Genomic DNA, 15,811 nt, shown 5'->3' on the forward strand with positions numbered 1-15,811 from the left:
GGTTTGAACCCCAAAAATGACTTGGCTAAATGGACTGCATGTTGGGAGTTAGGAATTGGGAATGAGGCCCCAGAATCGAATCCTTGGAGGTGCCTTTCATATAATTTTGTTATGTTTTGAATTGTGTGGGAAGGTTTATAGGCTCAATTAGGGGTGAGCAAACGGGTAAACTCAACCCGTATTACCCAAATTAAATTTACCCAACCCATAATTCAACCCATATTATTTACTAATATGGGTTGAGTATGGGTTGGGTTGAGTATGGGTTGGGTAACCCAAATTATTTTATTTTTATTTTTTCATTAAACATGTATTTGACTCATTTAACACATTTTTATTCGTTTAACACGTTTTCACGTTTTTTCACGTTTTTGACATTTTTAATACGTTTTTCACACGTTTAACACATTTTTGACACATTTAACACGTTTTTGGAACGTTTAACACATTTTTGACATAGTGAACACGTTTTTCAAGTTTTTGACATGTTTAACACGTTTTTAGCACGTTTTTGACACGTTTGACACGTTTGCGACACGTTTAACACATTTTGACACATTTTTGGCACGTTTAACACGTTTTGACACGTTTAACATGTTTTTCACATTTTTGACACGTTTTTCACGTTTTTGGCATGTTTTGACACGTTTTCCACGTTTTTGACACGTTTAACACGTTTTCACGTTTAATACATTTTTCACATTATTGACACGTTTCACACGTTTTTCACAATTTTGGCACGTTTAACACATTTTAACACGTTTTGAGACGTTTAACACGTTTTCCACGTTTTCGACATTTTTAATACGTTTTTCACGCATTCAACAAGTTTAACACATTTGACACGTTGGACACTATTTTCATGTTTTGACATGTTTAACACGTTTTTAACACGTTTGACATATTTTTCACGATTACTTCACATTTAACACATTTTGACACATTTTTCACGTTTTTGGCACGTTTAATACATTTTCCACGTTTCTGACACATTTTGATACGTTTAACACGTTTTTGACACGTTTAACATGTTTTTCACATTTTTGAAACGTTTAATATGTTTTCACACGTTTGATGTCAAACGTGTGAAAAATATATTAAAAGTGTCAAAATGCCAAAAACGTGTTAAACGTGACAAAAACGTGTTAAAACTTATCAAAACGTGTTAACGTGCAAAAAAATATGTTAAACATGTCAAAAATATGTTACATGTATAAAACGTGTTAAAATGTCAAAAACGTGTTAAACGTGCCAAAAACGTGAAAAACATGTTAAACATGTTACAAACGTATTAAACATGTTACAAACATGTTAAACGTGTTAAGAATGTGAAAAATGTGAAAAACATGTTAAAAATGTCAAAAATGTACAAAAATGTGAAAACGTGTTAATGTGTGAAAAAAACGTGTCAAATGTGTCAAAAACGTGTTAAACATGCCAAAAACGTGAAAAACATGTTAAACGTGTGAAACACGTGTTAAACGTGTGAAAACGTGTTAAATATATAGAAAAACGTGTTAAAATGTTAAAAACGTGTTAAACGTGCCAAAAACGTGAAAACCGTGTTAAACTTTTTCAAAAACATGTTAACGTGTTAGTTATGTTAAAAGCGTGTTAGTTATGTTAAAAATGTGTTAAACGTGCCAAAAACGTTAAAAAAACGCGTTAAACGTATTAAACGTATCAAAAACGTGTTAAATGTGACAAAAACGTGTTATTAGTATGAAAACGTGTTAAACATGTCAAAAACTTGTTAAACGTGCCAAAAACGTAAAAATGTGTTAAACGTGTGAAAACATGTTGTAAGTGTGAAAACATGTTAAAAATATTAAAAACGTGTTAAACGTGTGAAAAACGTGTTAAACATATCAAAAACGTGTTAAAATGTCAAAAACGTGTTAAACGTGATAAAAACGTGAAAATCGTGTTAAACTTATCAAAAACGTGTTAAATATGTTTAAAACGTGTTAAACGTGTCAAAAACGTAAAAATCGTGTTAAACTTATCAAAAACGTGTTAACGTGTTTAATATGTTAAAAACGTGTTAAACGTGTCAAAAACGTAAAAAATGTGTTAAACTTGTCAAAAATGCGTTAAACGTATTAAACATGTCAAAAACGTGTTCAACGTGACAAAAACGTGAAAAACGTGTTATTAGTGTGAAAATGTGTTAAACATGTCAAAACCGTGGTAAACGTGTCAAAAACATGAAAACGTGTCAAAAATGTGAAAACATGTTAAACGTGTGAAAAACGTGTTAAACATATCAAAAACGTGTTAAAATGTCAAAAACGTGTTAAACGTGCCAAAAACGTGAAAATCGTGTTAAACTTATCAAAAACGTGTTAAACTTATCATAAATGTGTTAAATATGTTTAAAACGTGTTAAACGTGCCAAAAACGTGAAAATTGTGTTAAACTTATCAAAAACGTGTTAACGTGTTACATATGTTAAAAACGTGTTAAACGTGCCAAAAACGTAAAAAAACGTGTTAAACTTGTCAAAAACGCGTTAAACGTATTAAACATGTCAAAAACGTGTTCAACGTGACAAAAACGTGTTGTTCGTGTGAAAATGTGTTAAACATGTCAAAAACGTGTCAAACGGTCAAAAACGTGAAAACGTGTCAAAATGTGAAAACGTGTGAAAAACGTGTTAAACGTGTGAAAAACGTGTTTAACGTGTGAAAAACATGTTATAAGTGAAACGTGTTAAAAATATTAAAAACGTGTTAGATGTGTGGAAAACGTGTTAAACGTATGAAAAATATTTTAAACATGTCAAAAACGTGTTCGACTTAAAGTTGGAAGATGATCAGTTTATATTGGATTAATAATAGAGAATTAAACTAAATTTATATAATTTGGGTAACCCTAACCCAACCCAAATTAAACTCAACCCATATTCAACACAACCCATACTCAACCCAACCCATATTAAAAAACCCAAATTAATATTTTGGGTTTGGGTTAGGGTTGGGTTTGGGTAAACCCATATTATGCTCACTCCTAGGCTCAATCGATCGATTTCATAACAAATACCCCTAGTGTAGTGGCCAAATTTGCAGGCGTGAAGTAGGAGAAGGTAGGGTACGGGCGACGGGTCTGACTAGATTTCCTCGGTCTGAAGCTAGCCCGCGACCGATAAACATGGTCGGTCGTCTAAAACGCTAACATACATTTCAGAAAGATGTTTTTTTTACATTGATTCAAACCTCATTCAAGCTTAATCCACATATAAACATAAACACAACTTTCATAATATAATCCGAACACCCTTTGAATATAAAAACAATGAATTGACCACGACATTGAACATAAAAACAAAGAGCACACTAATAGACAAAACTCTAATTATAGAGGATACGGCGTTTTATATGGAAAGTCCATGTCAGCAAAAAATTAAAAAAAAACAATATCTGGTCAAAGCATTCCCTCTCTCTACCTTAATTATCTATCTTAATTTTCTTTCTTCTTTCATTTCTCTCTCTTTCTTAATCATCTCTCCCTTTATTTTTATTTAAAGTCATTACACAAATAAATCATATAATTGAGTCTTAATTCTAATTCTAATTATGCAGAAAATCCCTAATCAAAATAGCCTAAAAGATTCTTTTGTTTTAGAAAATTAACAACATATATATCCAGTTGGCTTCAATCTAGAATTTCATTTAAAGTTAAAGTACTGAAAACATAACAGGATTAAATTAACTTTTTTATTTTATATATTTTAATGTATGAATTATCAAGATTTAATATACACGAACCAAGCAAACTATTTAATTATTTTATACTTATACCTGATTTTTCTTGTTATTCTGTATAAATATTTTTGTGTTTATGATTTCTATGGTAAGAGAGAATTGTTCCACCAACAAAGTTAATCTGAAGGCTACTAATGTAGAGAGGGCTCTCAATTGGATTGTCCCCTTCTGCCTCTTATGATTCCCTTCCTTAAAATAAGAAAACTCAAATGAGAAAGAAATGGTTAACCCTAGTTTTTTTTCCTTAGTTTAATATAGACAAATCCTCAAGACGAATATTAGCACGTAATATAGATATATATGTGAAGTGTCGCTTAAAGCGTACACGCTATAACACTTGAAAGTAAGAGCTCTTGGAGCTCCGATGCACATTAGACAATTAATGTTTTGAAGTATGAAAACAGATTTCTAATAGTTTGGGGAAAATCATGTTTCAAGTTATACATCAAATATTCCTAGCAGAGTCGCCTTAAACTGCACACGATAAAAAAAAACACTCAATTTTTCTAGGATCGCGTTGCAAAAGAATTATTCTTTTAAAAAATATCAAAATTGAAAGTTTTGTAAAATAATATATTAGACTATTAAAAGTAAATATTAGACTATTAAAATTAAATCTCAAAACTTAAATTCCTATCGAACTTCAGCCGAGATTGAGAATAAAATGGTAAAACTACTTTAAGCCTCTTTTAATTTTTTTTCGATTTGAGAATAATTTTTCAATAAAGAGTCGTTACCTAAATTTTCTTGCAAAATTATAAAAAGTATTTTTGGTGTAAAGACAAAAAAAAAAAATCATAGATTCTATAAAGTAAGTTCGGTGTTTGGTTACGTATAAAAAATGGTCGCGGTACTATGTCCAACATGCATGTCTAGTTTAGACATTTTCTACTACTAATATTTTTGCCTTTTATAAAACGTTTTTACAAATAACTTTTTATTTAATTTAAATATTGTCCTACTTACTAGTTCTAGTGTTAAGTGTGATTTCCACATAAACGGTGGTCATTTGTTTTGTGAACGCGGACTCATTTCGTAATACATAAACAAAGAAAATCTAATGCGGCTCTTATGAGAAGCAATATATATACAAGTAAAATATAAAACAATATAAAAATATACATAAATAAGTATCATGGATTGGTGCTAAAATGAAATATATATCATGGATAATAAATTTAATTAGAATTCAAGTCATGATTAGTTTTATTTTATCAAAATTAGGCCATGGCTAAAATTACGGTCCCAGCTACATTTATCGGTTCAGTGTTCTTGGCCAAAAGTACTAAGAACACACACTACCTAAAAATCACTTTAAATTGAAAACTAACTTGATACAAATGTTAGTTAACATATTTATAACAATAATTTAATACCAAACATCAATCAATAACATCTAGAATTAAAAGAAAATCAAAGAACATCGAAATATCTTTTGAATAAAATTTTATAAAATTAAAAGTCATCTCAAATTTCGTTTTAGGGATTAGTAAGTACTACATTTATATCACATACAACAATACATATACACATGTTCTTGAGCCCTTGTCTTCAAACAAGAACCATAACATAGTTAATTCAAATCAAAAATATTTTTTTTTATTTGGCCATTGAATTAACAAATTCTAAAAATATATAAAGTTTTATAATCACTCAAATATGAAAGATATCAATTCAATTTCAACCTTTCAACATCACACATACATAAATTCAATAATATCATTATATTGATTTTATTAATTGGGCTTACAAAACGATGAATAAAAATGAAAAGGAGTCCTTATATTCAATAATACTATTATATTGATTTTATTAATTGGGCTTACAAAACAAAGAATAAAAATGAAAAAAAAAAGTCTTTGCAGTGTTTAGGATATCCTTCAGGGTAGATTTACAAATTTTCAAAGCAAATACTTAAATCTAGGTACCAATGAGATAAACTTGGTGATTTCTTAAAAAAAATTAAAAAATCATGATTCTAGTGAATCTTGGGAGACGTCATTTCTATGGTAGCTAGCTTAGGGTATTTATAAACTAGTGTACGAAATCAGCCTCTAACTCTAATCCTAGCAAAATAATTTGCAAAAATAGCTTTAGATGACTACTAATTCTTCCAAGTTAAATGAAGATTGTGTGGCTTTCATTTTTTCAAAATTGTTGGCGCTGTTAAATTCCTTACGTTCTTGCTGTTAAATTCCTTACGTTCTTGTGGTGACGTGACTTTTTTCAAAGCTCAATTCGGTTAAGAAACGAGGAAGATATCGCCAATTTACGAAATCAAAGTAAACCACATGGCTGCTGCGAAGAAATCGGGAAGAACACACCAAGAGCATGAAGAACGCTACTTTGAAGATTGTCTGTGTTCTTGGCCTCTCAGTCACGACATGGGCCTAGATCTGTACATTATTTAATAAAAAATTAACAAAATTATTTAAAAAAAACTCAATTTGAACAAGGAAAAAGTGTGTCTGGTTTCAGGGGAAAGAAGTTAACCCTCATCCTAATAAAAAAAGAAGTTAAATTCAGCCTTCTGGGCCTGGTATATGGGCATTTTGGGCAAAAATGTAATGATGAAGAAAAATGTTTTTATTTCTCATATAAGAACCTGAGTCATTCTGTTTACTAGTCTCAATCTTTCTACAAATAGTTAGTACAGTCATTTATTTCATTAAAGAGAAAGAAAAGATAAAAATTAAACAAGTTTTATAGAAGATAATTGCCAAACTGCCATTACAGACATTACTCCCAAACAAACAAGTAACAAGTTACATGGTATAATATAATTTTACAAAAGCTGCTCCCAAAAGAGAAAAATTGGAAAATGGCTTATTACTCTGTCTAGTACTTTGTTATTGTCATCTGTTACTTCCCAAAGATGGTTGCTGCGTTGGGGAAACCAATATCTTTTTTAAGCTTTGCTCGTCCTCAGAGGGCTTGCTTATTACTACATGCTCTTGCTTATTCTTATTACCTTGGTTTCCCTGGAGGAAGATCAACAAACCATACAAGTTTTCAATTGCAAATTAAAGGTCAGTCCTGAGCATGTAACTACGCGTGCTAATATATTCATATGACTAAATTTGAAAACACATAGAATTTTATGTTTTAGTATCTGTATGAGAAACAAACAATAATTTTGAATATGCGCTTCTCATTTCAGAAGTTGTAACTAGACGGTTTGATGTAAAATGAAGTGGTAGTAGTAAAATGGTTAAATAGGTTTATATTCCATGTTATATAAAAAGCATGCAACATGTGAATAAATAAAATGAACTAAGCATACATACCACTGGCTTTTGAGCAATTAACTTTTTGTTTGAAGGGGCTCGAGCAATTAATGAAGCTGCAGCGGCAGCAGCTACACGAATCCTGCATATAATCACACGATAATAACATTTCAAAACAAGGTTTGGGTAAAGAGGACAAAATAAGGAATATTAGAAAAGGCAGATTGAGTACCTTTTATGGACATCAATGTATACGTCGGTTTCATCCACAATTTCTTCCTGTGGTGAAGAATATCAATGACACCAAAAAATAATTACAGAATGAACATGTCAGCACAAAGAGAAGTGCCAAATCATGTATATAATAGAATTAGCATAATAGGTGTGGAAAAAGAAAGGCACACCCCAGGCCTCCATGAGGTCCTGGGTTCAAACCCGTCAGGCGGCAAGTTCTGCGCTTGGTTAAATGGTTAAGTATGTTTGCGGGCTATGTACTTAACCCGCGGGGATTATTCGCACTCCATAGGAGCAGCGGAACCCAGCGTTCTCAAAAAAACAAACACCCCAGTAAACTCCCACTCGCATGATACGCAATAAAAAGGGTTTGACACATGATAAACTCAAGGGCTTTGTTATGAAAAACAGTTATTGATTATGTAATCACATTGAAGAATCAATTCACCACATGCTGTTATTATGTCCTCTTGTTATATCTATATGGGATATGATTCAACAGGAGTTCAAGGCAATTTATATTATTTGGGGTCAATGGATAGTTTGAATTAGAACCGTCAATCTTAAAAAGAAATAGAAAGTTCTCCTGATTGATCTTTGATGAGTTATATGAGGTGGAAGAATCAAAGATCGTTGTAAGGAAAAGCTCTAAGGATAGGATTAAAGTTCTGTTTTGCATTTTCAGTGAGAAGAAGATAAATGGATTTTTTTGGGATTTTAAGGATTGCAATCTGCATCAGGTTTGTCCTTTCTTTGTTTTTATGGCATGAGACTAACCTCTTTTTTGTTTTTGTTCACGCGAGTAGCCATTTTTGGCTTTTTTTTATGTAGAAAATACCTGTTACTTTCTTTTAGCATAAAAGGAAACAAAAAAAAAAAAATTTACCAATCACATTTATGTTGGTTGAAAAAAACAGAGAAAGAAAAGGTTAGTTAATTTACCTGTAGAAGTTCTTCAAAAACATCTTCAAGTGTAATGATGCCAATGACTTCCCCGTCTTCACTATCATCAGAATGTTGCATCAAGTTATTGGTTGAGGCATTATCATGTGGACTATCATTTTGCTTGCTTGTGAGGACATCTATAACAACATCAGCCAACTGCTCATTGGGTGTTTGTAACAAGGGGGTGGTCAAATGTGAATGCTCAGATGCAGACTCAGTTTCTTCAGATTTCTCCCCTATAAAAACAGTTTGAGAAAATTTTCTTTTTTCTCTGACTTTCACAACAGCTGCCATATGACTGTTTCCCTTCTGAAACTCATTAAGTATATCATACAAGGGCATATCTGCCGGAACCCTGAAAATATAAGCATGAAAATCAGTTTATCGCAACAAACTTAAAACAAAAGGCAAAATCTGAGACACACCTAGGTATTCTTCGGATGGATACTGCACTAACTGGAGTCTCTGTTTCCGGTCGAACTGTAAGAAGACTTTTTACCTATCTCTCAGAAGAAATTAAAAGTATTGCAAATCAGGACGAATAAATCAGTAAACTAGACTTAAAAGGTAGATCTAATAGTATATAATTCATCAGACCAACCAATAAAAGTCCTATGATGTTTGTTGGATTTCCTGAATAGACAGGAACGCGACTATGACCCCTTGCAAGGATTTTTCCAATTGCTTCCCTGTATAGTTGTTTGAGGCTTAGTATTTGTGAAAATTAAAACACATAACCTAATAAATATTATTCACTGTTCTAGTTTTCTTTCGTACTTGGATATAAAAATTTGTTTTTCTGGCAAGTAGCCTCTTTTGGTATGAAGAAAATTGAGCTAGTTATGACATCCAGCCTAATACTCAGTTTGTGTTCTAGCTACACTTTTATACAAAATGAAAATATATTTGTTTCTAAAAAAATTGGATCATAATCTACCCACAATCATTTGCAAAACGAAACTATATCTCACCCCTGCCACGCTGTTATACCAAAAAAACATTCAATCAATTACAACTACAAAATTTGGCGATTTGTCAAAGGGATTCGAGAAAAAATCACAATTTAAAAAAAAAATAAAGAACTTTCCAAATGTGACCATAGTTTTATAAAAAGTTCTAAATTTACACATGCTGATGCATATTGTATTTTTAGCAGTAACTTATGGATTAGTAAATATGACCCAAGCATACATGTTTTTTCCTAGCTTCGAGTACAATTGCATTCTTAAAAGACGTCAAGTAAGAGTTAAGTAGCTGTAAAGACATACAAACCACTAAGTTCAAAAGAAACATCCATATAAACCAACAAAATTGTAAAATAAGTGGTATCATTCAGATATGAAGCTTTAGCTTCAATTATTAACATTGCAAACCAATTCACTAGAATATGATGGTACGAAATAGTCCAAAGAAAGGAGTAAGAGTAAGAAGCCATAACAGGGGATGAGAAAAAAAATTTAGAATTTGTTCCATTTCATATTCAACTCCTATAACCTTTTCCAATACAAGAGTTCCAAGATATTTTATATGAAACACTTTTTGTTTCTAGATCTGAATACCGGTCCACATGAGAAACTCCTGATAAATGTTTTTAATACGAGTCTTTATTTTCAAATGTGATCTCATCTCGATCCACATCTGGATGAAATATCTGACAAAAAGAAGTGTTTTCAAATGGGGCCCAAGTCATCTTTCCTATTTACTGCTCAAACCCAAACCCTACCTAGTTACATCCTAACATATGACTAAGAAATGATAAATAAAAACTCAGGTTATAGATCCATTCTCACCAATCCAATTTTGAATTGACATCCAAAGAAAATGTTGATTCAATCGGTGTCATGGCCTCCTCAGCTGTCTGCACGTAATTCAAGAAATTTCATGGAACGCTATCACTAATAAACAAATAAGGGTCTAGAAGCAATGGAAGTCATAATTTCATACTGGAAGGAGTTTTAATTTACAAAAAGCATGGATTGCAAGTCTTAAAAGCACATCACAGCATAAGAACATTAGACAAATTTGAATGGGTATGTAATAGCAAAACATCAATAAATAGGAAGGAAAATTTACATTTGATTAAATAAATAAATACCGATTAGGAATGCACACCTTCAAAGTCAGATCGAGAGCTCCACTTATGATGGTAGTTTCATCATGAGTAAGTTCACCTCCCTTTCCAGCCTAATAGCGGAAGATGGTTGGAGAATAGTTAGTATTTTATAAAAACAGACTATAAGTACTCAAGAATCTGTTTCCAAATGAGATGGTTGGTACTCATTAGTGCAATCATGATTCTTCTTAAATTCTTATATATTGTAATTTTTTTGCTGGGTTAAAATTTCATTCGATAAGTCTTTACCTCCTGACCATGGATAGAGACAAGGGCTTTCAACTGAGCACGCCTAAACAACGCATCATTATGTCCTAGCACAGCATCTAAAATCTGATAGAACACACAAGAGCTTAAAAGGCAAGGATCCAATACAAGAATGTGGGGGAAGATAACATCCCTCGGAAACAAAAAAACAAATAAAAAGGGAATCAGTTTTAGTTAAAATCAACATTCACATTGGTAGCCATTGTTGGTCACTGATGTCTAGAAACAACACCTTATAACGTTCTAGCAAGAGAAATTTTCCTTAAAAAAAACTGTAATAAAAGTTGTATCCAATGCTCTCCAATCGCAATGCATAGCCAGCAACTTATAGTTGACAGTGCTTCCATTGCTAAGGCAATCAAATAGGCAACATAAAACAAAAGGGGACTTACTTTACCAATTGGGTAAGCAATAGGATAGCATATGATCATTAGAATACGAACAAGCCACACAAAATTTGCTCCTACTGCAAGCCCATATTTTGTGCAAATGGCTTGTGGAATGACCTAAACAATAGATTATGAAGAACAAATTTTAATCAATTAGGCTTTTAAGACTGATAATATCTGAAAAATCATCTATTTAACTAAAGAAACAGAATTTTACCTCACCAAAAGTTAAAACAAATGTTACAGAGAGCACAATAGCTACAAAGGGATGGAAAATTTTGTCCAGGTATATAGGAAGAGCCTACAACAAGAATTAGTTCCAAGCATATGTGTAAAACAACAGCGTGCCATGACTATACAAGAGTGAAACAATCAGAACACTGTTACAAAATGAACAATACTCGCCTCCATAGCACATGCGTTACACAAAAGCAGAGTCACAAGAAGCTGGTGCTGTTTTTGAACAACTGGTAGAATAGAAGCTGGAGACAAAGAAAATTAATAATGTAATTTATTGTAAACGATAGTGATCCGAATTGAAAAAAGATGAGGAATTTTATTAAAGCTGTTTTGAGTGAGAAAATCTGAAAAAACTAACCTGCTTGCTTCTTCTCGGAAACAGTTCCGCTTCTTTGGAGAATCTCGAGTTCTACGAGATTAAGGGACATCAAGCCAAGGGTGAGGCCGGACATTATTCCCGCAAAGATAACAAGAAAACATGAAATTCCGGCATGTGTAAACCAAGACAGAGTTCCGAATTCGATATCATCAGCTTCAATCACCCTGATAGCTGCCGTAGTCATCCCGACTAGGGTATGAGAATTATAGTTAAACATGGTCATCGAATAACTCTTTCAACCACCGAGTGATGCAGTCGAGAAGGCGACGACGACAACGCTGCAGTGAAAATCGAGATGTGTTTCTTGAGAGAGAAAGTGGATGTCTTACAGCTGTAGTAATAAACTTCTGAACTCAACAAAAAATATTATTAACTTTTTCTTTTATTAAATTTAAAAATTATAATTTTGGTGTTTATAGAGAAAAAAACATAGTTTAATTCTTTATTTTTTTCTTTTGAATTTAAAGGCATATTCTGTTGGTAATAATCAATACTGTACAAATCAATTTATTTCAAAATAAAAAACGTGTTAGGAAAAAAATAGTAACTATTTTGTCAACTATCACATCATTTCTTCTCTAAGTCAATGTTAAGTTAATAATATATTTATAAGGGTGTAATCATGACTAATTCATTTATTTTAACTTCCATATTTTGATGGAAAATTTGACAAAATAACCTAATAACTGTTCAAATTCGAAAAATGACCCACGTTTGAAAAACATAGCTAAAATGACACTTTTGACTTGCGAAATGTCCGTCTTACTCCCGAGACGCTCCCTTATCGTTCATTACCACGTTTTACATAATGCTCGTATGATGTAAAATGCGCATAAATACGCATATTACATAATACGCGCATTTTACATCATACTAGCATTATGTAATATGCGTATTTTATTATGTGCATTTTACATCATACGCGCATTATGTAATATGTGTATTTCATTATGCGCATTTTACATAATATGCATATAATGTAAAACGCGTATTTCGTAGTATATAAAGCTTAATTTGCACTCATTTAAAAAAAAGTCTTTCAGCTCACGACTTTCTCTCTCCAACCCGCGACTCTACTCTCCAACTTCCTTAAACATCAGTTCAACATCATCATCACTCAACTCTCATCATCGTTCGTCCGCCTCGTCGTTCCTATATTTAGGTGAGTTTAGAGTTTAGAGTTTATGTGTAATGTTCTTATTATTATGGCGTTTATGTGTAATACTCCAATGTATGTGTATATTGATGAATAATCATTAGTTTTTATGGTTTATGTAGCTTTTAGGGTTTATGTGTGCATATTCTGATGTTGCTTATTCAATGTTCCTCACTAATGCATATTACATCTGCTTATTGTAATATTATTATTCTGCATGCATGCATGGTTTAGGGTTTATATAATATCCGCGTACTGCTACTTCACGAGCATTGTACGTATGTGCATATTGAAATATCTGCGTATTGTCTAATGTTGCTTACTTGAATTGTTATTCTTACTCCAATGTTGTTTGTTTTTTACTTATTTGTTGTTCATTTTTTTTTGTAGATGGAGTCAACCATAATTCATGAGCCCCGTCAGTGCGGTTTTCGGGAACGATAGCAGCTCAAATTCTAAGCAGATAAAGTTTATCGTGAATGGAGAGGAGTTGTACATTGGGATGAAGGAGTATGCCTTGGTTACAAGCCTCAAATTTGGGAGATTCCCTACGGTGGAAACCATTTTTAATAAAGTTGAAGAATGTCCACCTTTGGTGTTAAATATTTTAAAAGTAATATGATTGTTAGAACAGGAGACCTTCGCTCAAGATTTGTGTCCTGCTCTAATAAGAAAGATGCATGGAAGTTCGGGCTGGTACTCTTAGTTTGTCATTATCTCTTTTCCCTTGACCCAAGGAGGATAATAAATATCAAACTCCTCCGCATGGTCGACGATATCGGCATTTTCCTCCAATTTCCATGGGGAAAGTTGTCCTTCAGAGCAACCCTAAAGGGTTTGAACAAGGACTTGGAACACTTTAGGTCGATATATATTTGGACAAGAAGAAAGCCATGGGAAGAAAAAAGACAAGAAGGTCGATGTTTCTTATACCGTATTTGGGTTCGCACTAGTCTTCCATGTGTGGACATATGAGGTTATGAAAATGTTTGTCCCCAAATTTACCTAGAGGATGCTACAAGCGCATGAGCATGTCTACCCAAGGATAATATAGTACAAATCTAGCAAGAAGACCACCGACTCTGATCTTCAAACTACCCTGCAATGCAAGGTTTTCAAAAAGATGGAAGTGTCTAAAAAGGAAAATATCTTGTATGGTGGGGAGGAGTTTGAAGATATGGGAGGTAATTTGTATGATTCATTATTTGAACTTGATTTAAGAAAGAGGAAACATGAATAGATTGAAGAACCCGTCGTGAGGAAAAGAAGACAAATTTCTCACCCCATCACCTTTCATTATGTTCCTACTAAACCTTTCACGATTAGAAGAACCCGCATCCCTACCTTCAGCCCTAGAACCTCTCATTCTGTCGAGAGCGACACCAAGACTAAAGAAGATGATGATGGCTCTCAAATGAATCCAACATCAACAACTCTAAGATGGATGTAGATTGGATCAACTAACGAAGGAGGTAATGAACTAAAAACTGAAATAAATCTCATAAAAGAGATGTTAAACCAACTACAAGAACAATTTGGCATAATGTCAGCCACACTAAAGGAGGAAAAGAACAAGAGAATATTGAAGGAGAAGAAGAATGTGAATGTTGAGGTTAAGGAGGAAGACAATGATGATGTATGTACAATTCACATTCACGCTTTTTATATAGCTTTAAACTTTTTGTCTAATTTTTTCCAATGTGTAGAACAAGATTGAGGTGTTGGTGTTTAATAAAAAGAAGAATGTGAAGGTGGAGAAGAAGAAGAATGTGGTTGAGAAGATGGATGGGTGGTGGAGAAGGATGAGGAAAACAAAGAGAAGATTGAGGAAGACAATGATGAGGATGTGGAGAAGGTGAATATAGAAGACAAGGATGAGGATCTGTTGGAGAAGAAGGATGAGGAACTGGTGAATGAGAAGGATGAGGATCTGTTGGAGGTGAAGGATGAGGATCTAGTGAATGAGGAAGATTTATAAAAGGTGAATGTGTTAGAGGAGAAGGGTGAGGAACTAGTGAATGAGGAAGATTTGGAGAAGGTAAATGTGTTGATTGGGGATCTGGTGAAGAAGATTGATGATATGGAGAAGTTAAATGACATGATTGAGGAAGATGTGGTGAATAAGAAGATTAACAAAGACATAGATGTGGATAAGGTGGAGGATGTGGAAAAGGTGAATGAGAAAGATATGGTGCTGAAGGATGAGGATCTAAAGAAGGATGAGGTATGTACAATTCACGCTTTTTTGTATAATTTACGTATTTTGTCTAATTTTTTCCAATGTGAATGACAAGATTGAAGTTCTATTGGTGGAGAAGGATGTGGATCTAGTGAAGAAGGTGGAGGATGTGGAGAAGGTGAATGAGAATGATGTGGTGCTGAAGGATGAGGATCTAGAGAAGGATGAAGTATGTACAATTCACACTTTTTGTATTTATGCATTTTATCTAATTTTATCCAAAGTGCAGGACAAGATTGAGGTTCTATTGGTGGAGTAGGATGTGGATCTGGTAGAGAAGCTGGAGAAGGTGAATGAGAAGGATGTGGGCGCTGAAGGATGAAGTATGTACAATTCACGCCTTTTGTATAATTTACGCCTTTTGTCTTATTTTTTCCAATGTGTAGAATCAGATTGAGGTTCTATTTGTGGAGAAGATGGAGGATTTGGTGTTGAAGGATTATGATATGTTTGTGGACAAGAAGAAGGTGTAGAAGAAGAAGGTGGACAAGAAGGTGCAGAAGAAGAATGTGGAGAAGAAAGAAGACAAGGAGGAGGATGTGTATGTGGAGAATGTGGAGAAGAAGAAGGTACATAAGAAGGTGGAGAAGAAGGAAGACAAAGAGGAGGAAGATGTGTTTATGGAGAAGGTGGGGAAGGAGCTACACAATGAGGAGGAGAATTTGTTTATGGAGAAGGTGGATAAGAAGAAGATGGACAAGAAGAAGGAAGACAAGGTGGAGGAGATGGAGGACAAGAAGAAGGAAGACAAGGTGGAGGAGATGGAGGACAAGAAGAAGGATTTAGAGAAGAAGGACAATCAGAAGATGGAGGAGGATGTGGTGGAAGTCAAGGATACTACAGTCCAATATAAGAGAA

The 15,811-nt window shown here is 33.3% G+C and overlaps 2 protein-coding genes across 2 annotated transcripts; one reads left to right on the plus strand and one right to left on the minus strand.

Annotated features, from left to right (window-relative positions):
* Positions 1-6,456: 6,456 nt before the first annotated feature.
* On the minus strand, positions 6,457-11,883 carry LOC124919687 (DUF21 domain-containing protein At4g14240-like). The gene is made up of 13 exons (XM_047460001.1): positions 11,538-11,883; positions 11,345-11,421; positions 11,157-11,240; positions 10,943-11,056; positions 10,533-10,616; positions 10,283-10,354; positions 9,961-10,028; positions 8,772-8,859; positions 8,596-8,669; positions 8,168-8,525; positions 7,224-7,270; positions 7,052-7,133; positions 6,457-6,745 (listed from the first exon to the last, which is right to left on the minus strand). The coding sequence occupies exons 1-13, from the start codon at positions 11,779-11,781 to the stop codon at positions 6,620-6,622; spliced, it is 1,518 nt and encodes a 505-aa protein (XP_047315957.1). The 5' UTR covers positions 11,782-11,883; the 3' UTR covers positions 6,457-6,619.
* A 2,374-nt stretch (positions 11,884-14,257) lies between these two features.
* On the plus strand, positions 14,258-15,426 carry LOC124941881 (KS1 protein-like). The gene is made up of 7 exons (XM_047482250.1): positions 14,258-14,350; positions 14,421-14,465; positions 14,516-14,653; positions 14,696-14,938; positions 15,009-15,122; positions 15,213-15,242; positions 15,340-15,426. The coding sequence occupies exons 1-7, from the start codon at positions 14,258-14,260 to the stop codon at positions 15,424-15,426; spliced, it is 750 nt and encodes a 249-aa protein (XP_047338206.1).
* Positions 15,427-15,811: the final 385 nt, after the last annotated feature.

The sequence above is a fragment of the Impatiens glandulifera genome, chromosome 1 (assembly GCF_907164915.1).
Source record: "Impatiens glandulifera chromosome 1, dImpGla2.1, whole genome shotgun sequence".
NCBI lineage: Eukaryota > Viridiplantae > Streptophyta > Magnoliopsida > Ericales > Balsaminaceae > Impatiens > Impatiens glandulifera.

Excerpts from the sequence above, each read along its gene's own strand:
- LOC124919687 (XM_047460001.1), bottom strand. The coding sequence starts at position 11,781 with ATGACCATGTTTAACTATAATTCTCATACCCTAGTCGGGATGACTACG. Across the intron at positions 10,617-10,942 it reads TTGCTTACCCAATTGGTAAA|ATTTTAGATGCTGTGCTAGG; the intron begins GTAAGTCCCCTT and ends GTGTTCTATCAG. Across the intron at positions 10,355-10,532 it reads TCTCTATCCATGGTCAGGAG|GCTGGAAAGGGAGGTGAACT; the intron begins GTAAAGACTTAT and ends TTCCGCTATTAG.
- LOC124941881 (XM_047482250.1), top strand. The coding sequence starts at position 14,258 with ATGTCAGCCACACTAAAGGAGGAAAAGAACAAGAGAATATTGAAGGAG. Across the intron at positions 14,654-14,695 it reads AGGATGAGGATCTGTTGGAG|GTGAATGTGTTAGAGGAGAA; the intron begins GTGAAGGATGAG and ends GATTTATAAAAG. Across the intron at positions 15,123-15,212 it reads AGGATCTAGAGAAGGATGAA|GATGTGGATCTGGTAGAGAA; the intron begins GTATGTACAATT and ends TTGGTGGAGTAG.